The 27,960-nt window shown below is 40.0% G+C and overlaps 1 protein-coding gene across 1 annotated transcript in view; it reads left to right on the plus strand.

The window, feature by feature from the left end:
- The window catches only part of RORB (RAR related orphan receptor B), a 359,282-nt gene that overhangs the window by 289,821 nt on the left and 41,501 nt on the right, over positions 1-27,960 (plus strand). Inside the window, exon 5 of the mRNA XM_086961278.1 lies at positions 27,325-27,446. Within this exon, the coding sequence (XP_086817404.1) occupies positions 27,325-27,446 (122 nt within the window). The remainder of the gene's footprint in view (positions 1-27,324; positions 27,447-27,960) is intronic.

The following is a 27,960-nucleotide window of genomic DNA, read 5'->3' on the forward strand; positions in this document are numbered from 1 at the left end:
AACTAGTGCACAATGGTAGTAATGTCTAATGGTGCATCCTGATGATGGCTGAACGCAAGCAATCAAACGCTTTCTAAGGAGTGAAAAACTTCAGCACAACAGGCACAGAACTTTGAAGCAGGTCCTCTGAAGCACTGGCAGGCAGTGCAAAAGTCTCAATGCTTCCAGAATGGGATCCTATTTCCTTTGGCGTGCAAACGTCTGTGCTGTGAAGTTTTGAATGTGTTGCATTTTTGGAACAAGGGGATCTGGTACACCTAGGTATAGGCAGGTTGGATAGGCTTCTTGTGAAAGATCACAGCCAGCCACTACCTTGCAGAGTAGTTATGAAAGACAGAATGGTAGTACCTTACCCACAAGGTGGACAGAAGGTAAATGGGCTTTTAACATTGCATTGATCTGTGTTTTAAATGAATTGTCCTTCTCCAGGGGAAAGATATCACCTTCTCCTAATTCTGCTTTGTTAGCATTAGTTTTAGAAAGTTCATGGTTAACCTTTTATGGATGCCTATCAAACATTCCATAAGATTAACAGTAGACCTAACAGCCAGATGCAGCGGGACAGGTGATCTAACACAGATAATAAAAAGCATTCGAGATAAAGATGATCCCATGGGGGTGTTAGATTCTCTTTCAAACATGTTGTACTGATGGTAGAGCAGTACGTGACTGGTTATGGTTTAGAAAACAATGATGCAAGCCAAGCTTTCACATTGCAAGAAATTCCAATCTCTTTAGGTCCTCATCAGGACAGTGCGGTCCGCTATATCCAACATGGCTGACAAATCAAACAGATCATGCCTGCCTCATCCCTGGCATCAGAGTTATTCCTGCAGTCATCCAACACTAATATCAATGTTGTCAGAGCCACCCTACCAGTACAAAGCCCCTACTGCCAGGGATCCAGTATGTTGTATTCCTCTAGACAGCCTAAATGCTGCTGTGCAACAACCGTCTCCAATATTTTGTACGATAAGGCCACTATGAGATGAGAATGTAACATCAGTTATGGTATTATCTAGATTGTCTTTCAATAGGAAAGGTGACAATACCCCGACTTTCCACGCAGTGGCAACAATTCTGGGGGATAAAGAAAAGATTTGCCAGATTTGTGAGCGTTCAGAAGAATGCCAAGGAGTAAGACTAACAGAGATACAAGATATTTCATTCACCCAATTGTATAGCATTGAAAAGTCTAACGAACTAATTTCAGATGCAGGCATGAACGGCTTCCAGGATTTTATTAATAAACTTGCAGATGGAAGTTGAGCAGTTAACTGGCTATTTGAGAACTTTTAAAGCTCACATAAATATTTTGAACTTTAGAAGGAAAAATCATGGCCAGGTGTTGCAAAACCCGTGGCAGACCTGAATTATCCTACTGGTGTATGGGTGATTCAGAAAAAATCTAAACAGTCTCTTAGCTGAGTTATGTATTTCATCATATAAGTGTCAATGCTCAGATTTAGCCCTGAATCATGATTGCTTAAAATATTTGCTACTTGAAGCAGTGAGCATGCTTGGATAAACATGAGTTTCTCCATTTCCACTCAGCTTGGCATATCACAATTATTCTTTTTTCAAGAGCCCAATGAACCATTAGCTGTGGGGTTCATTGAATTTTTCTGGACCCGCTTGATTAGTGCAATTTGATGAAATACTTCCTGAATGCCTCAACTGAACGTGTTTGTTGCAGAGTGTAGATTGCAGTATTCACATTTCTGATTGAGACAGCAGGCCTGAAAGAGTCAGGTCAGCTGCATAGTTACTCACAAAGGGTTTCTTCTAGGGAGTCCAGATGGAGAACATCATCTAAGAGTGGTTGGTCCCTGTACGTAGGGGGATGGGGATTGTTTTGATCAGGAGGTGTAAAAATGAGATCAAGCTTGTACCCTATTTAAAGTGTTGAACCTTTGGCCAACTGGAGCAAGCAGACCAAATAATACACTGGTGCATTAAATCCTCAATCCAGGTCATCTGAAGGAGTATCTACATGCAAATTGAAATTCCCAATAGTAATGTTTTTACAGAATTTCGAACTACTTGTTCTGAGAATTTGTAGGTCTAGGTAAAGAATACACCTACAATGCCTGTTAGTTAGTACGATATTATGAGATTCAGAATTGGTTCAGGTGAAGGATGGCAATGGCAGATGAGTAACCCACGCTAACGGTTTTCCCAGGTAGAATCAATTATACAGTTGAGCTTTTTTTAAAAAGGTTTCTGTTTCCTCTACCAATAGAAACATTACAGACATGATGGAGGATTTTATAGCTATTGTAAATAGTAGCCGGGAATGAGCTGCACCCATGTCTCAATGCTTAAAAACAGGTCTCATTTAATTATAGCAATACATTTTTAATTTTTCATTGGTAGACAGGAAGCGACCGAACATTTAACAATGTCCCAAAGAGTGTTTTATTTACCCCCACTCTTGCTTTGCATCAACTGGGATACCCATGTATTGCAAAAGTTTGTAGCTGAAACAAACTATCTGTTGACTAACAGTCAAAAAGAAACATTGGGGAAAGGTTTCCAGGCCTACTCTTCCACCGCATGCGTAGAACCAGTGGTAGCAAGCTAAAATGGCCTTGCTTTAGGCATGCCAGTGGCAGGGCCATGTGCACACCCACTGTGACGTTCACCACAAACAATCTTAAATGGTGGTCAGCAAGTGAAAATGAGATTGAAAACTCAGGCCCATGAGCTGAGTCTAAGCATAATGTTGCCAAGAAGGGCAGAGCACAGAAGAAACTTAATATGGCCAGGCATGGATGGGACAGAAGTATGTATATCCAAATTCTTTTTCTCGGGTATGAAAAGAATGAGAAAGGAGCAAGAGAAGTACACTGATATAGTGGAAATAAGTCAGATGTAGCAGGTTATCAGGTGCATTTAAAGTTATGGGAAGCAATTAACATATTTGTTGAGGATTTGTAAACCCGTGGAGGAAAGAGAGATGGAACCCAGTGGGGTTATCCTATGAGATCTAGAATAAGGGGAGAACAACCAAGGTTACATGTTGCCTGAAGTGCAAAGTGAGGAGTTCCCAGTGGGAGCGAAGTGTACCCAAATTATTTTTGAGACAATCTGCAAGACTTTGCACAGTCGTAAAGCTATGTGCTGTTGTTTTCGTTTTCAATTTTGAATTTTGGGTTGGTATCGATGTGAAGGGAGAGGCATGCGTTAAGTAACATTTTATTATCTAGACAATGTGGATCCTTCGAATGCGGTGGTCGCAATGTAGAATGTATTGTGTGAAACAGACACTTGCTGCCTGGACCTGATCAGCACGTGCTGCATCAAGATTTCCAGTGTAAATAAATCAGTGTTTCTTACGTCAGCCACGTCTGTCCTACCTAGGTCCGCCCAGCAGTTTCAGCAGCATAATAATCCATCCCTATGAATAGATGCGTTCTCTTTTCCCATTTAGTCTTTTATTTATAACCTTGAAATAGCCAAAAACCTTCGTCAACACATATGCTATGTCACAATTGTCCTCCTCTTTGTAGGCTATGCCTGTTCCTATTCGAAAGTCTAGTCATGGGGAAACTGCCCTGTTGGGAGTTCCCCTTTCTTTGGCCAAGAGTTTTAATCCAATTATTTGGAGTGTTTCTTTTCAAATGCCCTAAAAAATTAGCCTCACTCTCACAACCATACACAAAGTAGGGTTGGAATTGCCTGTAGGGCAATCTGGCAGTGCCAAAATGGCTGTTCAGACAGGTCGGTATGTGCACTGGTTTTTTAGATGTTTGTGGGCCGTTTTTTTCCCGTTGATTTCTCTGCTATTACCACACGCATTGCCTGCAGAAAGCATAAATGCATACAGTCTCCCATGCCTTTCATAAGCTGCCTGATTTGCAAATGTGGACCACTTTTTTAGCTATCTGATTCACTAACAGGATACATTTTTATTTTTGTGCCTCATTGTAAGACCCTTTGGGAGTGGGTTACCATTAGGCTGCACTCGGGAATCCAGTGGAACCCCTACGAGTTCTTGAGGGCATCGTATTTCTACATCCAACTAATCAGTTTATGGTCCCAAGGAGTTTTCTTGAGCAGTACATTCACACCATCCTCCAGGAAAGCTGGAGCCAGACTATGCCGCGGTAGTTCACTATGCCATGTATTACTTATGTATGTGTCTGCTGCTGACACCTGTATCTCATGTCTGTGAATCCTGTCAAATTTTCTGGGTTACTGCTTGCACATCTTGGCGACTTGTCACATTGTATTTTCTATTTATTTTGTGACATATTTTGAAGCAATCCCGTGATATATTTCGTAGTAGTAGACTTCACAATGGATCACTGACATAATATCGAATACAAAAATATAGAATTACCAAAATATCGATGAAAAAATAAGGAATGCAAAAAGATCGAATTCCTATCTACAAACTGGTAAGTACAAAAATATCGAATCAAAAATATTGTTGTAAAAAATATAGTTAGTCAAAATATCGAATTTTTTTAAATGTCTTAAAAGTAACTTAAAATTAATGAAATAATAAATATAATTAACTAAAACATACTTAAAAATACTTAAATAACCTTAAAATTATTGAATAATTAATTTACGTTATAAAAAAATACAATTTTATGTTTTAATACATATATGTGTATATATATATATATATATATATATATATATATATATATATATATATATATATATATATATATATATATATATATATATATATATATATATATGTGTTTAAGCAAGGTGCGCAAGCGCTTTGATGAGGGCTCACCGCAGCACCTTAACCCTCCGGTTTGTTTGTGGCACCCAGACGGTGATTGAAGGCTCCCTCTTGATTCAATAGAATGTCCGACGCGTTTCGGGGCCAAAACCCGCCCCTTCTTCATGGACTGTGAAGAGAGAACGCCAAACTCAGCTTGCACTTTTCAAATTCGTTTTTATTTGAAAAAGGGCGTCGCCTGCCCTAAGTGGGTGGAGTTTCGACACCAAGACTTCTGGTATATGTAGTCTTTACATGTTGAGTAGTTTATTAGAACCTTGAGTAGGTTGGTGTTTCCCCTCTTGTGTTGTTGTCTTTAAAAACCTTGAGTAGGAAGGCGAAGGTAGGCTTCAAACATCGCTTTGTTTATCTTGAAGGTGCTGTGCTGACAGGCGATGAAGGGTGACATCGCCTCAGGATTCAATTGCTTGGATACTTGTTCCGCTTTTGAAACGGAGCTCCTCACCCCGACCAAGGCAGGCCGTCGTATAATGTTTAAGCAAGGTGCGCAAGCGCTTTGATGAGGGCTCACCGCAGCACCTTAACCCTCCGGTTTGTTTGTGGCACCCAGACGGTGATTGAAGGCTCCCTCTTGATTCAATAGAATGTCCGACGCGTTTCGGGGCCAAAACCCGCCCCTTCTTCATGGACTGTGAAGAGAGAACGCCAAACTCAGCTTGCACTTTTCAAATTCGTTTTTATTTGAATAAGGGCGTTGCCTGCCCTAAGTGGGTGGAGTTTCGACACCAAGACTTCTGGTATATGTAGTCTTTACATGTTGAGTAGTTTATTAGAACCTTGAGTAGGTTGGCGTTTCCCCTCTTGTGTTGTTGTCTTTAAAAACCTTGAGTAGGAAGGCGAAGGTAGGCTTCAAACATCGCTTTGTTTATCTTGAAGGTGCTGTGCTGACAAGCGATGAAGGGTGACAGCGCCTCAGGATTCAATTGCTTGGATACTTGTTCCGCTTTTGAAACGGAGCTCCTCACCCCGACCAAGGCAGGCCGTCGTATAATGTTTAAGCAAGGTGCGCAAGCGCTTTGATGAGGGCTCACTGCAGCACCTTAACCCTCCGGTTTGTTTGTGGCACCCAGACGGTGATTGAAGGCTCCCTCTTGATTCAATAGAATGTCCGACGCGTTTCGGGGCCAAAACCCGCCCCTTCTTCATGGACTGTGAAGAGAGAACGCCAAACTCAGCTTGCACTTTTCAAATTCGTTTTTATTTGAAAAAGGGCGTCGCCTGCCCTAAGTGGGTGGAGTTTCGACACCAAGACTTCTGGTATATGTAGTCTTTACATGTTGAGTAGTTTATTAGAACCTTGAGTAGGTTGGCGTTTCCCCTCTTGTGTTGTTGTCTTTAAAAACCTTGAGTAGGAAGGCGAAGGTAGGCTTCAAACATCGCTTTGTTTATCTTGAAGGTGCTGTGCTGACAGGCGATGAAGGGTGACATCGCCTCAGGATTCAATTGCTTGGATACTTGTTCTGCTTTTGAAACGGAGCTCCTCACCCCGACCAAGGCAGGCCGTCGTATAATGTTTAAGCAAGGTGCGCAAGCGCTTTGATGAGGGCTCACCGCAGCACCTTAACCCTCCAGTTTGTTTGTGGCACCCAGACGGTGATTGAAGGCTCCCTCTTGATTCAATAGAATGTCCAACGCGTTTCGGGGCCAAATATATATATATATATATATATATATACATATATATATATATATATATATATATATATATATATATATATATATATATGCAGAGAAGATCACTCCAACGAAGAGACCAGAGGACACACCAGGGGAATTTCATAAAGCGACCATTTATTTCACAAATGCAACGGCATAATGCATTTCGGCTCCTGCCTTCTTCGGATGCCTTCTTGCACTGGTTGACACAGAGTCCCTCCTTTATCTGGTCTCGGCACTCCCATTGGCGGGAGTATAGCAAGCTCCGCTAGTTGATTGTTTGCAGCTGCAGTCTGATGTGAAAGACTGCAAATCCCAGCCTGCATTTCTTCGGTGGATGCCGATTGCGGAGCTGTGTTACGCTTCAATAAGTGCTGATGTGCCTGGGTAAAGGAGCAAGAGGTCTAAGTGCTGCCTCAAGTGTCCCCATTAAAGTGTTCATGGGCGCCTCGAGTCCCCTTTGCCTCCGCCTCAGTTCAAAGGATCCTATCGGGCCAAATATATATATATATATATATATATATATATATATATATATATATATATATATATATATATATATATATATATATATATATATATATATATATATATATATGTAATATTAATAACAAATATACAATATTTTTACCGTAGGATAGTGGGAGGGTAAAATTTACTATTACCACTCCAGTGAGTGCAACAGTAGGGAAAATATTGGATAGTGTAGGGGTAAAAATTACTATTCCCATTCCAGTGAGTGCAACAGTAGGGAAAGCGTTGGATAGCGGGAGGGTAAGAATTACTATTCCCACTCCAGTGAGTGCAACAGTAGGGAAAGCTTTGGATAGCGGGAGGGTAAAAATTACTATTCCCACTCCAGAGAGTGCAACAGTAGGGAAAGTGTTGGATAGCGGGAGGATAAATAATTGCTATTCCCACTCCAGAGAGTGCAACAGTAGGGAAAGCGTTGATTAGCTTAGGAGTAAAAATTACTATTCCCACTCCAGAGAGTGCAACAGTAGGGAAAGCGTTGCATAGTGTAGGGGTAAAAATTACTATTCCCACTCCAGAGTGTGCAACAGTAGGGAAAGCGTTAGATAGCGTAGGGGAAACATTTACTATTCCCACTCCAGGGAGTGCAACAGTAGGGAAAGCGTTGGATCGCGTACAGGTAAAATTACTATTCCCCCTCCAGAGAGTTTAACAGTAGGGAAAGCATTGGATAGCCTAGGGATAAAAATTACTATTCCCACTCTTGTGAGTTTACCAGTAGGGAAAGTAATGATTTAATATATTAATAAAAATAAATTAAATATCGATACCAATAAAAAAATAATAAAAATGTATTACCAATTTAATATTATGTAACAATTAAGCTTTGATGGTCAAGCTGCAAAAGAATCGCAATCTTATAATTCGCGCTTCTGATAAAGGAGGAAACATTGTGCTGATGCACAGAGAAATGTATCTAAAGGAAGCCCTATTGCAGCTTAATGACAGAACCTGTTATACAAAATTCACAGGATTAGAGCTGAAAGCTGTATATACGGACTGTCACAAAAAATTGTCCAAATGGAAATTGAAAGGCCTAATCACTAAATCTGAGCATAAATTCCTTAAAAATGACCATCCCATTGTGCCAACAATGTACTTTTTGCCCAAACTACATAAGGACCCTCTAAACCCTCCTGGGCGTCCGATTATTTCAGCCAGAAACAGTTGCACTGAGCACATGTCACAATATGTGGATTTTTTCCTGCAGGAGGAAGTAAAGAAACTGCCGTCATACATAAGTGATACTAGTGATTTTCTGTTGAAAATCCAGAACCTAACATGGAAACAAGACTATCTATTAATTGCACTGGATGTGTGTTCATTATACACAAGTATCATACATTCAGACGGCCTTAATGCAATGAACTTCTACCTGCAGAGAGCACAACCAAACATGACAGAGCACAACAATATGTTGGTGGACATGGCGAAGTTTTGTCTAAACAGCAATGTTTTTATGTTCAACAACATGATGTATAGGCAGCTACAGGGTGTTGCCATGGGGGCCAGCTTCTCTCCTAGCTACGCGTGCTTGCACATGGGCTATTGGGAGGAGCTGGTCCTCATGGTGGAACACGTAGAGACAGTGCAAAACAGGGTGGTAACCTGGTTGCGCTTTATTGATGACCTGTTTATTGTGTGGAGGGGTGATACAATATCTGCAGAAACATTTATAACAAACATCAATAACAACAACTTGAACCTCCAATTTACTGCCACTATAAGCGATACATCCATTACATTTTTAGACACAGAAGTCTTTGTTGAACACAACAAACTAGAGACCAGATTGCATCGCAAATCCACCGCCGGGAACTCTACCTTACACGCCAGAAGTTCACATATCAAACACCTAGTGAACAGCATCCCTTATGGGGAGATGCTAAGGCTTAAGAGGATCCATAGTAGGGAGAGTGACCTGAAGGACGCCCAAAGAGAGAGCAAAAACAGATTTTTACAGAGAGGGTATTCTAATAAAATCATAGATGCAGCTATACAAAAAACTGCACAAAGAGACAGATCCGAACTGTTGTCAGGACACACCAGGTTACCGCTCGAAGGGGAAGCCATAGTCACCAGGCCACCTGAATTCAGAATAATTGTGCAGTACAGCGCACAATTTAAACAAATCCAATCTATCATCAGCAAGAATTGGCCACTAGTCCTCAGTGACCCAGTGATAGGGAGTGATCTCCCAAAAAGACCTTCTATTACCTACAGCAGGGGGCAGTCTATGAGGGACGAGCTGGTAAAAACCAGCCCAGAAGTCTTAGAGTCAACAGTATGGTACCAAACACATACAGGCTTTTTTAATTGCAAGGTATGCAAGGCTTGCCAACAAGCAGTCAACAAATCCTGCTACCTCTCGCCATTTGACAGGAGGGAACACAAAATAGACAAGGTGTTTACTTGTAAAACCGAATACGCCGTCTATGTCCTGATATGTCCTTGTGAACTGCTCTATGTCGGGAGTACCAAACATCCCGTACATAAAAGAATCCTTCAACATCTAAGAGCAATTGACAATCAAGACAATACCTATCCTGTCGCGAGACATTTTAAAGCCAAGCATGACTCTAAGAGCAACAAACTCAGGTACTATGCAATAGACTGCGTACCAGCAAGTAGACGAGGTGGCAACCGAGAGGCCAAACTTCGCCGCCTTGAGACCCATTATATACTTGCGCTTAATACCAAGCATCCTTCAGGTCTTAACATTACCGAAGATCTTTACACATGTTTATAGTGGGTAAACCTGAGGCACTAGAGGCATAGGATTTACTTCATTTGCACTATCATTTAGCATATTTTATGGATTTTAGATACATATTTATTCTGATGAAGATTTTTTCAATCTGTTTTGTAACACCATCTTTTAGCAATGAAATTTACTGTGATGGTCATTTTAGATATACTTAAATTATAAATCAATTTTAGCCTTTATATACCATTTAGGTTTTTATAGGTGTAATAATTAATTGATTTGCTTGTGTATATTTTGCTGTTGATGGTTTATAATGTACAGATTGAAATTCATTTATAGATAAGAATTTCTAGATCCATATATGATATGCGTTGTTTTGCACATAAATTGTGGCCAGTCTTTTACCACTATGGTATTTCAATGGCACTACATCCTTTCACAATATAAGTGGCTCTTTTGGCGATTAACTTTTATGCCCGTTTGCACTTTATCTCCATCCCTTTGGGACCTGCAATTATTGGACATTTCAAGCGTATGGGGCTCCATACTGATCCACCCAAAAATACACCCAGGGATTTAATGAAAATATGCTGCTATATTCTAAGTCTATTGATTTAGTACAATTATCAGGATTTAAGCCGCACTGAGATTTAACAATAATGAATTTATTTATTTTATTCACGTTTATTTACTTTTTCTCACCTTCACCAAAATCAGGCATTGTATGTTTTTATACTAGTACACAGGCTTGCATTTATTTTCAGTGGCCAAACTTACATACATAGTATCTTTGGTATTCAAAATGAACTGATAAAAGAAAAAGATTTTGTAGTTCACAAACCAGGATTTCTTCTATGTTTGTGTAACCTGTAGGCCAATACCTGTAACGTCAGCAATGTATTTAAACCAATGCCAAAAACTTACCTGTGTCATGTGATCAAGCGCTCTGTGTAGCGCGAAACGCGTCATGATGGCTGGGAGCACCAACACCAAATAAACCACCTTGCACAAAACTTGGGTCCGTGTCCGTGTTTTCAGGACGAGCTGAGCCTGCCTTGCAGCCGGATTATCCTTGGAATATATATATATATATATATATATATATATATATATATATATATATATATATATATATATATATACGTAATATTAATAACAAATATACAATATTTTTACCGTAGGATAGTGGGAGGGTAAAATTTACTATTACCACTCCAGTGAGTGCAACAGTAGGGAAAATATTGGATAGTGTAGGGGTAAAAATTACTATTCCCATTCCAGTGAGTGCAACAGTAGGGAAAGCGTTGGATAGCGGGAGGGTAAGAATTACTATTCCCACTCCAGTGAGTGCAACAGTAGGGAAAGCTTTGGATAGCGGGAGGGTAAAAATTACTATTCCCACTCCAGAGAGTGCAACAGTAGGGAAAGTGTTGGATAGCGGGAGGATAAATAATTGCTATTCCCACTCCAGAGAGTGCAACAGTAGGGAAAGCGTTGATTAGCTTAGGAGTAAAAATTACTATTCCCACTCCAGAGAGTGCAACAGTAGGGAAAGCGTTGCATAGTGTAGGGGTAAAAATTACTATTCCCACTCCAGAGTGTGCAACAGTAGGGAAAGCGTTAGATAGCGTAGGGGAAACATTTACTATTCCCACTCCAGGGAGTGCAACAGTAGGGAAAGCGTTGGATCGCGTACGGGTAAAATTACTATTCCCCCTCCAGAGAGTTTAACAGTAGGGAAAGCATTGGATAGCCTAGGGATAAAAATTACTATTCCCACTCTTGTGAGTTTACCAGTAGGGAAAGTAATGATTTAATATATTAATAAAAATAAATTAAATATCGATACCAATAAAAAAATAATAAAAATGTATTACCAATTTAATATTATGTAACAATTAATCAATTAGAAATACAAATAAATATTATTTATTAAAATGAATTACCCATTCATAATTAATTAAAAACGAATTAATTTCCAATAACAAAATTAATTATCAAAATTAATACCCAAAAATATTTAACAGCAAATTAATTATCAATACACAAAAAGTAATTTTAATATGTAATTAATTACAATTAAATTACTTCCCACCCTATTCTCCTATAAACCCACAATCCCCTACAGAAAATAAATTAATACAATTATCGTAATTATCAATTAATGAATTAATAAAAATTAACTACCAATTAATAAAAATGAATTAACAATTAACAATTAATTAACAATAAATTAAAAATCAATACCAATAAATAAATACAAATTATTTCTTTAAGTACAATTAAATCACTTCCCACCCTATTCCCCTATAAACCCGCAATCCACTACAGAAAATAAATTATTAAAATTAACATAATTATCAATTAATCAATTATTAAAAATGAATTACCAATTTAAAAATAATTATATATTAATTCAAAATGAATACCAATAAATAAATACATTAAAATATTTAACTAGTTACAATTAAATTACTTCCCACTCTATCCCCCTATAAACCCACAAGCCGCTACAGAACTAAAATGCAAAATTAAATTAAAAATAATTAGCAATTTAAAAAATTAATATTTCAGTTAATATAATTAAATTACTTCCCACCCTATTCCCCTATAAATCCACCACCCGCTACAGAATTAAATTACACAAAAATTTAATAACATAAAATTCATTACTTAAAATAAATTACAAAAATAATATACACTTTTCACACATATACTAACATACAAAACACTTCGATATTATTAAAAATTCGATATATTTTAATACCTATATTATATACTCCGATATTTGGACTTTCTATATTTTGAAAATCGATATTATATTACTTACCTTCAATTCGATATTTTTCACCACTATATTCTGTCCATTCAATATTTTTTCCATTCTATATTTTGACTTCCATATTATGGCTATTCTATATTTTGGATTCAATATTATGTCTACTTAGCCTTCACAACACATACAATAAGTAAACCATTGAAAAACGTAAACTGCAGTTGACAAATCAGTAATTCCATTTAAATAGTTTATTTCGAAATGCAATTCCTTAAACACATAGTACACATAGTACTGTACATCAGCATAGATATCTAATACAATACAATATACATAAAAGTCCCTTATCCTACATGTTTTACAATATCCTTTAAAACGTCATCAATATCACAGTGCTACATCATAAAAACATTTTCCAAATCAAATTAAAGTGCATGTGCAAAAGTCTACAATGAACATTTCATGAATCCTCTCCTAATGCCTCGCACACGGGTATTCGAGGAAAGGATAAAAGGCAGGCTAAACAAATTGTGATTTACTTCTCCCCAATAGCCGTCACAGGTATACATTAATTATCAGACAGTATTAACAACATCATATGGTATCCTAGTTATGGTCTAGCTAGTGCAAAAAATCAATACGTGTTCCACTTCTTCTTCAGCCTTTAAGTTACACCGAGCGCAGTAGTCATCTCCATGTTCCCTGATACTCTTTTTCCACTTCATTTGATGTACACCAATATCAAGTATTCCATAGCGGAATTTTAGAAAGAAAATGTTGGCTAAGTGCAGGCATAATACATTCATAAACAATTGAAAATGCGGATTTGGTTTAATTTACAGAAAATTGTATGAATCATCTCCCCAATTTTGAGTTTTGATGTGGGGTACTCAGATTGTGGTCCCAATAGACTTGTTTTATTTGTTTTTGAGGACATAGATAAGGAACCAGGGCTTGTCGAAAAGGAACTAAGACCTATCTTAGTAAGTCATGCTTCAACAAAACAATACCATGGAAAGATATGATTGGTATAAATCCTTAGGAGTTTCCCTAAGCCCTATCTATAAGGTTTCAGATCAGATAGTCCAGAACCTTACCCAATAAGGTAGAGATCTTAATCCTACGATATGCTTGATTCTTCTGAGAGCTATGTCCTGAAATAATGGGACTAGTGGTGTTCTTTTGGGGAGATGTAATAGAGACCGTATACATTTGTTTTCAACAATGATCAATCTGTCCAAATTGTCTATGCCTCAAAGTTCAGATCCATACAGAGCTGCTGCCTGTGCTTTAGACCTATCCACCTCAATGGCCAGGGAGATGGGTTTGAATGTTGTTGCCTGCTGTTTTTTTAATATAAATATTACATTATGTTGGAACACAACTCCACCCTTCTGTATGTGTGAGGACCAGGATTGCTTACTGTCTAGCATTATGCCTAGATATTCAAAATTGGCAACTTGTTCAAGACTTTTCTGCTGTAAACATAGGTTCACCTTGTAAGACATATGAAGTCTGGTCACCATATATTTCGTTTTTTTTTAAATTAATATCCAGGCTTTGTGTACACAGTAAGCATTCCATTTGTTAAGATATGTCTGCAGGCCCTTTGAGGTTTGAGAAATCAGCAAGCTATCATCTGCAAATAGTAGGACAGGCACGTAGCTAATTTTGGAGAGTCACTAAAAAAGGCAAGCAGGATTTTTCACACAATGATATATCAGTATTGTATTGGGATCCCATATATCTGAGTGCAGATGCAGCATAATTTTGGGTGCAAGTGATGTATTAAAATCTGCATTCTATAACAATGTGAGTCCCGCTTTACTTTTGCTTTCTCACTAGGCTCTGAGTTTTCCCCAGAGAGATTTTGTGTGCACCAAGTATCTCTGGGATAACATGTGAAATCTTCAGTTTTTCTAATTGCAAAGTGAAGCCAGGCAAATATGCCAGTCAGATCTGAAACACAGTGGAGCCTTACACTTACAAGTTGTCCTCTAAAAGGATGAACCACACACATCTACAGAAGCGCTCGACTATTTCAAGCCTTTTGAAAATGTGATATTTTAAAAGAAAAGGTGAAGGCAAAGTAGCCCCATTCGCAAAAAGTCTCTGATCTACTCAACATAGAACATACCTATGACTGGCCGAAATTTTAAGACACTTAAATGATTCACAAAAATATCCATCACCCTGCACAAAAATCTACAAATGAAATTGATATGTGTATTCCTCCTTCACTGAGCTAATGTCTGCCAATTGTGTGAAGGGTAGACAAGCCAAAGGAGTAAATCTGACAGAATTTGTACTTGTGCATAAAACTGATTTTAACTTTTTTTTCTCAGAGAAAACATTATCTCTTTTGAGATATCCTTTCTTTTCCCTTCTGTTTTCAGGGTTAGAAATGCCTAGCAGAAATCCGTTTGAGTACAGACAAACTTGAGAGCTTGTGTGTGTGGTGCGCATTTTTTTGGGTGAAGAAGCCATGACTCTACAATTTGTGTTGCAAATGGGCACAATAGCGTGGTGATTCATATGCAGGCTTAAAAAACATGCTCCTGAGAAAAGTAAAGAATGCACTTTTATATTCCAATAAATAAAGTTAAGGTTCTCAATGTCATTTTTAATTAACTCCGTCTTTTGGTGTCAGGAACATGTCGCATGATTGTACTGCTCATCTTTCTAAGGATTCAATGCTTCTTTTGCTAAGATCTCACCAAGAGGTGCATGCCTGCACCTCATCAAAACTAGACACTAGAACTCGTTATGTCCCGGACTGTCTCAGTGTCTCGCTACTTCAGGGAGGATCTCAATGACAGAAAAAGAACAGTCAAGTGTCCAAGCAGGATTGTGTCAATCAGAGTTTGCACAACGGGTTCTCCAGCAGGCTAGACCTGCAATACTTTGCATCATCAAGTCTGCTTTCTGTGAGCTCTTGTCTTGATTTGTTGGAAGACTGACTTTGTGTTCTGTCTCTAAGAGCACTGCTCCTAGAATTCCACATATTCAATTTTCGAAAATGGGAACATTTCCAAAACAAAAAGAATATATTTGCTACTTCTGAATCTTCTTTAAAAACTCCTGCATCGTGAACCTAAAACAAATATTACATGTTTGTTTATAACAGGGTATTGGTGGCATTTACTAAACTAGCTTTATTTTCTTCTTTGCTGAACAAAATAGACTATTTTCCTTAACAATGCTTTGAAATGCACAATTATATTTTTGTTGATGTATCTTTCTGCGTTATAGACTATAAAGGACAAAGATAGCAGGTGTAACCTTAAAACAGACAGCTCTAAAATTAAATTATGGGCAAACCTTTCTTGTTTCATGAATTCATGATATCCAAATACATTGACTAAAAGTTTTAACTTAGTTTTATAAACACTTGCCAGTAATTAAATGTGTTTATAATTCCTAAAATTTCGATGTTTTAAGCATGCGAAATGTATTAGTTGGCTAGTACTCACAGGAACGACCGATTGTGTTATGTGCTCGCTACTAAAATGTGTAGGAAGGGTAAATTCACAAAGTTACTTCCAAAAAATTGTGCAATCCTAAGTTTCAACTTAAAAATATATTATTTACTCCTTTATTCTTTTCAAATAAAGTTATGTTGCATGAGAATGTGTTTTTCCTCCCCAAATTTACAGCACCGCTTACGAGTATTTATTTATTCATGGAAATGTGTGAACGGGCAAAATACGCCCTTGTTTTAAGAAGATCTAGTGAAAGTGACCTCCACAGAATGATGTATTCTTTATCAAGGGAAAACGAAGGGTGTTTCTAACACTTCAGGACATTTCTAACATTAAACCTTCCAAATTTTCATAAGGCAGAAATGCACACAAAAAAAGTGTACACCAGAAAAAGTATGAAAATTGGAATTTTGGCGTATTCCTGAGGCCTGTGCAAATTTGACCTTAACTGTATTGTGCATACTCAGGCTGTGATTTACAGTGTCTTAATTCCTACTCATATGACAACATTTCAATTTGTTGCTAATCTGCAATGATTTCCTTTGCACATAATTGAAAAATACATAACTTGCCTACAGACATACCAAATGCATACAGAAAAGTTTGATATTCTCAAAAAATATCTGAATTGTGCCTTTTCCCCTCCAATACTGAACTATTACGATATTGTATCTGCATTCTGCAATCCAACGTCCAACTCCTTCAGTCTTCTCTTAAGGCAGTCTCCAATGCGGGACCCAGCCAGCTCCCCTAACCAATCCTAATGCTACACTTACCAGCATGAGAGCATCACCAGGATTGGAGGGGAGTAGCCTCACTCGGCACTGGAGGCCTGGGCATTCTCTAACCCAGCTGTCTAAGACAGCTAGGTTAGAGAAGTTTAAAATGCACATGCCTGACTTGCCGCTGGCCAAAGAGACATGCGCATTTTAAACTTTAGCTCACAGCTCCCTGCTGCCACCTGGCTGCACTGGCCCGCCACTTCCTGTCACTCAGTTCGCGGCGGGTTGGTTGCTGAAAAATAAAATGGAAATAAATAAAAGTTATTACCATTTTATTTTTCAGCTCTGGCATGGGTCAACGCTTCTCCACTTAAACGGAGGAGCCACCCCTGCCCACCTGGGCTACCCTACAAAATAGATTTTATCCTATGTGATCTGGCATTAATCATGTGCGGAGCATGCTAAATTCCCCAATCTGTCCACAAATGTATAGATTGTTCGAAAGGAGAATCATATATGTTTCAAATATTATGACAAGAAAAACATTCATAGAGAACACAATTTGCACTGTAGACAACTAGCGGATTCATTGAGTGTATCTCACACCTACAAGTCGTGGAAATGTATAATCCATTACTGAAACTGTAAACTATACAACAAGGCCCATACACTAGAAACGTGCTTAGGAACAATCTTAACTTGCAGACTCGATTCATTTTTCAGGTGTTACAGAATCTTACAGTTAAAGCAGGCCTAATTTTGACGTTGGGATTGCAAAGCTAAGATGATGATGTAGTGTTTCTACGTCACTCCTATATTACAGAATACCTTGTGGTAACCTGATAAATGCCACACACAAATAAGTAGTTCGTATTTCGTCATTCTCAGACTATGAACGAAACAGCAGCTTCGTTGGTATTTGAACATAGCATGCACGCATAGATCTCAACACCGCACGCTGAACTCAAAGATGGTTCCTGTTTGTCAGTGAGAGCGTGAAAAGACTTCCCATCAGTAGCACGTTTTACAAATCAAAACCGAGATGAGGAGAGATGGGAATGGTGTGAGGAAGCGACAGTGCTCCAAGAGACAGCAGGTGACACAGCTGTATTGTTAATCAGCCCTGGCCTGTCCCACACCTGGCACCTGCTTCATTATTGTAGATCAGATTTTTAATGAATTCTTCAACTTCTGGACGCAGCACATGAAATCCTCACGTGTGGGGAGAACGTTTCAATCATCGTGTATGAAGTTTCATAGTGAGAAAGTTAAAAAATGTTCTGCAGTTGGGTGGAGGAACGAAATATGGAGTTGGGAATATCGAGTTACCACAATATCGTATACAAAATATCTAGGAATAAAATATTGAGAGGTAAATACATGTAAGTATAGATTTCCTACACTTAACTCCACAAATAAGTACCTTAATATTCTATATGAATTCAAGGTACCTAGATGTAGAGTAAAGAATAATTAGCGATATTACCTATATATACTTACCGCCTCAATATTTTGGTCTTCTGTTTTTCGCTATATTCCTTACTCCATATTTTGGGCTACAGTCCTGCATTTAGAGAGACGCTTGCCATAATATTTGGCGCTGGAGCATCACAGACTGTTCTTGCTTTACAGCTCTAATTTTTCATACAAGATTTAGGAATGCAGACGCAGGCCTAACGAGACTCTCCCGGCATATGTAATGTATAAAGAAAACATATATGGGTGTTGTGTGTCCAGTGGCGGCTACACTATGGCGGAGGTGCATTGCCCCACTGCTTTTACGCAATGCAAAGAAGAATCATAAACTGATAATAACTTTGAGTGGCTATCATTTTATGTATCCAGGAGGGTGGTCGGAGCTGCTCTGCTTTTGGTTCAGTGCAGGGGAGGAGTGGTGTGCCCACTCCTAAGTGTGAATGCCAGTTTATATACCAAATAAAAACAATTACAACGTGCTTTGTAGCGAAAGTCCAATTGTTTACCTTTAAAATTCATGAAACATGTTTAATTCAGCCATTTCCTTTTTTCGTGTCCTTTTAATGAATTAACACTGAAAAGTGTAGTTCCAAGCTAGGAGTCTTTTTCTTTGAAATTCTGAACAAAAATGTAAAGTCCTTCTTTGAGAAATTGTATGTCATAATGTGGCTGTTCTACAATCTTCATACGGAGACAGTCAGACGTCTGCTACAAAACACTTTTTAACAAGTTGTTGGTGCCCCGGAACTTGCCAAGGATTGAAGCTGCTACCCCTTGCTTGCCCTTGGCTGCCCTTGTAACTCCTAGACGCAATGATCTGTGGTTTGCATTCCGTGGTCTTAGCCAAGCTCATCAGCAAAATATAGGATGACACACAAATAGGCTGAGGTATGGACCAGGAACTACCCCTGTAATGTCATCAGGTTGAGAGGTTTTGCAATGTCACTTGTTCTATTTTAGAGCATTTTGGTGAATTATTCCTGTATAAGATATATAACATTTTGTGCACCACCATGTGCCGTGAGCAATGTATGGCTGTGCAAGAATTGCTTTGCGTGGGTTCTTTTAGACAGGTATTACTGCTAATCGGGAGGCACAGCCGACCGTGGAGGGAGAGCGACTAACCCAGCCCCCCACTCGTGGGCAGCATACAAAGGGTGCAGCAGCAGCAGGACGCAAGAGCGTGCCAAAAGAAAGGGGTCAGCGAATGGCCATGGGAGTTTGGGTTCAAAGGACCCAATCAAGAATGCAGGGCGTGGTCACAAGCACTACCATAAAGGTGACTGGGGCACAGCCGCGGCCGGTAGTGGGAGTGGGAGTACTAGCTGGGCGGTGACGTGGGGAGGGGGAGGGGCAGGGTGGGGGGTATTAATGTACGGATTACGGACTTTAACAGGTAAGTAAACATATAAATAAATAAAACGAATTTCGTTGCATGCACTGCATCACCAAATGCAATGCAGTGTGTGCAACGAAATTCGTTTTATGTATTTATATGTTTACTTACCTGTTAAAGTCGGTAATCCATACATTACTACCCCCCACCCTGCCCCTCCCGCTCCCCACGTCACTGCCCGGCCGGTACTCCCACTACCGGCCGCGGCTGCTGGGGCAAGCAGTCCCAAGCTTTGTCCCCAGAGGAAATTGATCCCACCCACCCACACCAGAGAAGCAGCCACAGTAAGATGAGGGGGCAGGGAGTCACAAGGTTAAAATATCTTCATGAAAGGACGTAAAAAAGGGAAATTGCGCACAGAAGCAGCCGCGGCTCATGGAGGGAGTTTCGGTGGGGCGGAGGGGCAGGGTGGGGGTGCTAAAAACCGGAGTATGGATAATTGAAGGTGAGTAAACAATGTAATTAATAAAACGAATTTCGTAGCGCGCCCTGCATGGCAAAATGTGATGCAGGGTGCACTACGAAATTTGTTTTATTTATTCATTTGTTTACTCATCTTCAATTATCCATACTCCGGTTTTTAGCACCCCCCACCCTGCCCCTCCCCCGCCCTGCCCCACCAAAACTCCCTCTACGGGCCGTGGCTGCACAGAAGGTCCTTGGGATGCCTTAACGGCAGTGACTCTTGTGGCAAGTGCAATTGCCAGAACAAGGTCCTTGGGATGCCTTACGGCAGGGACTCTGGAGACAAGTGCCCGGACAAGGTCCTTGGGATGCCTTACGGCAGGGACTCTGGAGACAAGTGCCCGGACAAGGTCCTTGGGATGCCTTACGGCAGGGATAAATTGAGGCAAAAGGTAAAATGGTCATCGTGAGAGGACACAGCACATACGCCCAGGCCTAGACAGAGGGCCACTAATGCCACACATTCTGTAGCAAGTTGAAGCCTCAAAGCCGTGACCCGCTGCACCAAGTGACAGAAGTAGAGCTGTCACAACAGTTGGAAGCGAGTTAAAACAACCTTGAAGAGGCATGACTGTAAGGTGATGCATTGTAGGATTAGGCAAATTATGGTTATTAAGAAGGAATAAAGTATAGGAGGCATACTGTATAACCTGTAATGAGAAGGTGTGCATTGTAATCTGAGATAAGCCAGAAATGACCATGTTCATGACCAATGTCATCATGATAAGTGTTTACCAATTTATGATGTGAATAAACTGCAGCCATTCTAATGCCAGAATAGTCTTGGCCCACCCAAACCAGTCATGCGCACTTTCCTCGTTCTCCATGCAGGCACAATTACAGCCTGCATAGAGAACATGGCCAGGCCCTTAGTCCCTGGTTGAGCGTTGAACCTGGATGCTCAGAACTAATCACAAATCTGCACTACAGTCTTGTGATTGCTCAAGGGATCCTGGGTGCCTTCCAATTGCAACGCTGCATTTCAGTGTTGCAATTGGTCAGTGCTGCCTGTCTGTGCTTCCTGTTCCTAAGGCAGAGCAGGAGCTGAGACATCAGAACCCAGCAGGAAGGTAAGGTATTTATTATTATTTGAATTTATTTATTATGGGCATTCTTGCTCGACCCACCCCGATTCTCCGCTCCGCCACCCGTGAGCCATGCCGGCCGCCACTGATTAGCAAGAGTGCACATAGATCGATTCTCCTGTGAGTAGGGGATCTTGTTTATGACATGTCCCATGGCCTCTCTTGTGATTCATGCACATGCTCATTTTACATAATTTTCCAGAATTTAGCACATATTTTATGAGGTTTCTCCTAACAGGGAAGGAGGCAAAAAGCACGTATTGCTTGTTTTAGCCATAAAAAGTGCAACAAGTGATGAGAAATGTTATCCGAGTATCTGCTCCAATCCGACGGCTAGTGATTGGGCGCCCATAGAACGTGTTTCCTCCTCTACAAATGGAGGTACGCCAACAAAGTTTTGCACATGCGCACATTGTTTTTGATAATCTCCGTATATTTAGAATGTAATATAAAACAAATGGGATCATCGCTGCAATTACCGCTGCACACAGACATTTGCAAACAGCATGTAATCTGAGCCCAGCATGTAGGAAACCCAATCTATACACCTGTAATTGCTCTCTCTGCGTAGGACGAGGTAGAGATCTACGTTCAATATTTATCTTTAAATAACAGAATGCACTCTCATACTACAGCATGTATACGTTATATGATACCCCTGTTTGTAACTGTAAATCACCACAGGTGAATTAAATTCTAGAAGAAACTTAAGTCGAGGGAATTCTAAATTGCGGCCTCTAGATTTGAATATGAACACAAACAGTAGGTGAACCAGATCTGTTATCTATTCCTGCGCCAGCTCAAGCTGTGGTTATTTAATATCTGCCGACGCTGAAGCGCTTTGTGTCCAGCTGCGCAGGCACTTCAAATTAATAAATCAGAGCCATTGGCCGTGTTTTTTGTTTGTTTTACTTGTGTGAAAATTACCAATTTGTGCAAATGTTTTCATTGGTCCTCGGCCTGTGAGAGGTGTTGGTGCAGAAAATGATTTAGGAAGAAAGCAAAAAAGGGATTCTGCATTAATGTGTGTGTGGTGGGGGAATATGTTAAATTGGGATAAAAGGCTAGCTGATTATGCGTAAGGATGTAATGCTGTTCGTCTAAATATGTCGTAGAATCCGCCTCATGTATCATGCTACCTCAAATAATTTAGACTACATCTTTGCACCCTGCCTCGCACATATGCAAGGTGAATGAAATTGAACAATCAACACAAAAGACCACCAGGCCCACTCAATAAAATTGTCTTTTTTTCTTGCGCTACTCCGCTGATGAGCAGGCACTAAGTTTCTGGCGGCTTTAACCCTATTACTGGGGCCAAAGGCTCAACAAAAAATCGAGATTCTAGCAAGCTGATGCACGGTGTCATAACAGGCATCCAGTTGGATGACACTAGGCCTGCCCCAACCATTGCGCAGTATAGAATGCAAAGTGGAAATTTTCACTCATCCCCTTAAATCAGAGCGCAATAAGAGGTGTCCCTCCATCATCATTAGATATCCCTGTCGTACGAGCGTCAAGATCCTACCCTGTACGTATCATATACCATTCTCGAGCATAGCAGATAGCCTTCTACCTGAGATGTATAGGCTTGAGAAACAACTCTTATCTCTGATCCTGCTTGAGGTATTACAAGGACCTTCAGGTTAGAGCTCCCTTTGGGTCAATCCTGGTCTATGTAAAGTCCAGAACAAGGATTCATGGCGGACAGGGAGGAGCCAAAGCTACAATCCCTGGTGTCCTACTGGAAAGTGATTCAAAGTTAATTACTAGAGAAGAACCTCACATTGAACTCATAGATTCACCTCTTAGATGTTTACTGAATAACGCAGTAAACAGTGGCGTAACAAAACTTGAGGGGACCCGCTGCAAAGTGCATGGAGGGGCCTCCTCCCACCACACTCAGGAGCTCTGAGGTCAGGGTACTGTGCTGAAGGGGGTCCCCTGGAGCAGGAGCACGGCCCCCGCACTGCGGGGGCTGCGGGGGACTTTGTTAGACTTTGTTGTGCCCTTAGCAGTAAACAGACAGATGTTTAGCAATGGTTCGACATAATGACATTGGACCACAATATGGTTTGAAAAATCAAACTCTTGCATCATTAGTTTAAATCTGCATATTTTGTAGATTTATGATATTTTGGAGGATTAATCTGGTTTATTGTCCACGGAAACGGCTGTGGGTCATTGTTCTCTAAACACACCACTGCTTCTACCGATGTACTCTACTGGATTGTCTGCAAGGGGATCATTCTGCCTAGACCACCTGTGGGGAAAGATCGATTCCCCTTGTTTATGTTCTCCTCAGGGAAAGAGTGTCTAAGTAGTGTACAAAATAGGCCAACAATAAAAAGCAAAGCATTTAATGGGAGAAGGAACTCACATTAATGACAGACAGGCTTCACAAAAAAATGAGTTGAAATACGCTCAGAGATTTTCGCTCCCATAGTTTAACACAGTTCAGGGACACACAAACTTCCCATTAAATTGACTGGACTGCTACACCACTCCCAATTTTCCAGACATATTCCAAGAAAAGTCACATGATGACCATTTCTCTCATTTTTTGACGTTGGCATTACCTCAGTCCAGTACTATATGCACTACAGATTCTGAGAAACCAACACCTTTCTTTTCGTTTTTTGTCTACACAGAGAAATTATTTTTCCAAGTGGAGAAATCTCTTACTAATACCCCCATAAAAATTGGGTTCATTTCTCGCCCTTTCCTTCTCTGGAACGGGATTTAACCCTGCCCTTGCCAGGAGTAAAACTCGGACCATTATCAGGCCTTGAATGTGCTGGAGAAGGGTTTGTGAATGCCACAAACTCACCCAATTATGGCCGTTCACAAACTTAGAAACCTAACCGTGCCTTAAATGGCCCACTGTACTCCCCTTGGGTCAGATTTACTGTTTTCTAGTATTATATGATTGTAGAATAATTTTACGAGGTGCTAAAATTACAAATGCATGCTTTTGGGGTTGTGGCACTGCCATATAACATGGTGGGGTTCCCCTACCCCTTTGTTTATTTTTAGAATTTCCCTAGTGTCTAGTGGGTTTTCTTCTCCAGAGGGGGGGGGGGCGCGTTCAAAGACTGAGAAATGAGGGAGGACAAGCCCTTGTCCAAGAAACCACTCCACCATTAAAAAAATCCCTTAAATCTAGTGAAAGTCACAGGCGATCACATCCAACAGTGATCGCCATCCGACACTTTGCAGTGTAAGAGAGTTTCTCACCTTTCTAGCGATACCCCCTTTTGTGCCCAATTTCCTGTGAACGAGGAGAATGGGGCTGTTTTCACCACCCTACACGCTTGCAGGAAAAACAGGAATCTATTTCGGGGACACCATTCCTACAAATTGTCATTGCATCACTGACGCAATTGCGTCATTTGCAAGAACGCCACAACCTACTGGGCGGAGTAGGAAAGTCTACCACTCCAACCCATAGGGGCTGTGACAGAAGGGGCACCGGAGAAGCACACAACAGCTCCAGCTCCGGTGCCAGGCACTTGGACATGACCACCACATCCAGAGCGCTCTGGACTGGCAGTGACATCCATAGCACCCAAGGACTTATTAGCTTTTCATAACTCTTTTTACATGATTCGTTTACATATTGCATTTAAACTAACTTGGTTTGGGCTCTTTAAGTTATTCATTTACTAACTCTTTTGTTACTTGTCTAGTTGGTTCCTCGTAGACCACATGCATATTATCTCCTTTGCTGTTTGTGTAATGGATTCATAATCATAATAAATTAATCTCTATGGGTCAAATTGGCTTAGCATTGTGGAAGTCCATACAGGAGCACACATCAAGAATGTAGCCTCTCTCTCCCATAGCCTAACGCTCCAGTTCCCAACAAAGAATGTTTCAGAATATCAAGATATTTCGGAAATGTTTAAACGTTGCTGAATGTATAAACTCTGAACTAATCCATTTGAAGACTGAACTACGTAGTCCTACACATACTCTTAGCAGAAAATATATGCAGCATATTTGAATATTTAGACGTTATGTTTAAATTAATATGAAGATTACACTTTGTGCACATGAAATTATTCACATTTCTACGGAGACATTTGAGAGGTGTTGTGGCCTTGTGTGGCGGACTAGTATGTGTGATAGCACTGAACATCTCTAATTTGCAGTTTATAGTTTTTGATCATAAATTCGTTTTAAGGCACCACAGGACGATGAAAGGTTTTTTTCTGTAAAGTGGAAGATAGTTTGTAGATAATGAAGGGGTTACGTAATAATTCACGATCTTTGGAACATTCACCTTCCAAGTTTTATTCTTGCTTTTGTTCCTTCTGCCAGTCCTGCTTCAATTGTCTCAGTCTCACTTCCTGTTCCGCATAATGCTTATATAATGATCCTTCATTTAAGACATGTCAAACAGAAGGTGTGATATCAGAATATGGTCAAACATTAATATTTTGTCCTAAATGTAAATTACAAATATATTACCCCATAGGAGATATAAATGGAAAATCTGCATCGAGTGGGACGATATTTTTGTAAACAATATTTAGCACACTAGTTTATGTCAAACAATATTTCAGTGTGCAATATTCTGACGTAAAACCCAATGAGAAAAAACCATTGCATGCGAGATACGTCATAAATTAATCTCAAACCTTTAAAAACTTTTAAAGGCATGGTAAGGCGTTCTCAGAGATTGTCTGCGTTAACATATATACAATTCTGAATGGGTAGTAGTTTTTAATGAGGATACATTTTACTTAGAGGTCAGAAGTGACATTACTGACAACAAGAGCGAATTTTCCGTTTTGATGTTACTGTGTCATACAGGAGATCATGGTGGTAAACAAACTCTTGCTTCTGCCATACAATGTACCATTTAATGTCATGCATGGCTCATATATCACACATCTTCCCCACACCCTAAGTAGTTCTGAGGGAGAAGGAGAGGAAGGGATATGAAGAAGTGTTCGGGGGTATTTATATGTAACATATAGGAGTAGCTGGCTTCGGTGGTGGGGGAAATTGACTGCGAGGGGGGGTTGTTCACATCGGCATCCCATTTCACACTTACCATGGATCTGTGGCACACCGGAGTAGTCAGTGAAAAGTGGCTGCAGGTTCTGTACTATAATACCAATGTACAATGCATATGGTTGAAAATTGATGCTGTTGTGAACAACTTCCAGATTGATCTGTGTAGAGGAAGCTCAGTCTATGGATGCAATATAGAACTTCCCGCCATTTCTTCGCCTTCACTTGGCGTCCTGCCCCCACTGCTCTTCCTTTAGATTTTTTAACCAACCTTTAATACCCTGTCACCACTGTGTTCTTCTTTACTCTTGTGTAATGGTAGGAAGGAAAGTAATGAACAGCATTTTAAAAAGGCAGTAAAAGTATGAAAAGGTATATTCAAATATTTGTATCATGTACAAAATACTTTAATATTATGTTACATGTAACAGCACACTTCTGTAATCATATATGAACAAAGAACAACAGTTATGGCTAATGTTCATTCATGGGTATACTCTATATATGTAGCGCATCAACATCTATGCATAATATTGCGTTAGTACCAGTGACGGCCACCACAAAACTGAAAGAGGGAAGGGCAGGGCACAGGGACTTTAGGGGAAAATAAGGATTAAAAAAACATACCTTTCGCTGCCTTCGACACCAACGGCCGCCTCTGTCCTTCAATCCAGTAGTCTCTGGGAAGGCACAGGCTCCCCAGTCAATCCAGACGCTGCACTCATGGCCCGGCCCCTGCCCGCTCTACACAGGCATGCCAGCCAGTCACAGAAAAATAAAATGATACTGTTTATTAAAAAAAAATCTGAGATTGACATTACAGAAGAGCCGCCCTGTTGAGTTCTTTAATTATGAACCAAAGTATGTGTTGTGGAAACACAAGAAGAAGCTGGAAGCTCTAGTCAACACAGATAACATATGTCTTCTCTGTTTCAGCGTAGAAACTCGAACTCCTTTAAGGCATAAGTTCACATGCCAAATATAAATGATTTTTATGATATTCTGAAACACATTGTGCTGAAATTGTCGAAGTAGAAGACTTAGAACAAGATTCTGGGGCCTGTAGTTCAACTGTCCATGAAGATTTAACTTTAAAAGAAAGCTTTTGCCACCATCTTGTAAAGAGTCTAATTTCCTAGATAACAACATCTTTGCACTTTATCTATTTGCTGTGTGTTCATGAGCACTTAGTATACTGGTATCAAAATATGCTTTGTCTTCCTCCACTTATTGTATAGATCGGATTGCACAGAACATCATTAAGTCCCATTTGGAGACATGTCAGTACACGATGGAGGAATTGCACCAGCTGGCATGGCAGACTCACACCTATGAAGAAATTAAAGTCTACCAGAACAAGGTACTAATCGAGTGCACTCTACGGTCCCACTCCCAAAGACCGGGGTTTCCCATAGGAATGAGATAAGAGCTGTTTATATGTTTAGATTTGTAAATGAAGATTTGGGTCATGTATGTGTAACGACCACACAACAAAGTGGGCACTAATTGAAAAGAATCGAGGTTCTAGGATGCACAATTTCATAGGGCTCTTGACTTGACTATGGCACCACAGATAACATATCGTCATTGATTGCACCACAGGTCTGTCGGCAAATACTTGGATGTGTAGAGTATGACATTTGCAGAGGTGCAAATGATTGTTTTCTAAAACAGCTCAGAGTGGTGTTCAAGCACACACAACCTGTCTACAGCACCCAATGTGCTATATGATTTATTTGGGATCCCCAACTTAACACAAAGAAAACTGAGCTGAAATTGGAACACTGTCGGAATTCTTGCACTGGACCCAAAAAATAGATGCAAAGGATATGTCTTTGACAGTGACCCTCCTCTTTTTTCATTCTGCCTCTCAT

The sequence above is a fragment of the Lissotriton vulgaris genome, chromosome 3_1 (assembly GCF_964263255.1).
Source record: "Lissotriton vulgaris chromosome 3_1, aLisVul1.2, whole genome shotgun sequence".
Lineage (NCBI taxonomy): Eukaryota > Metazoa > Chordata > Amphibia > Caudata > Salamandridae > Lissotriton > Lissotriton vulgaris.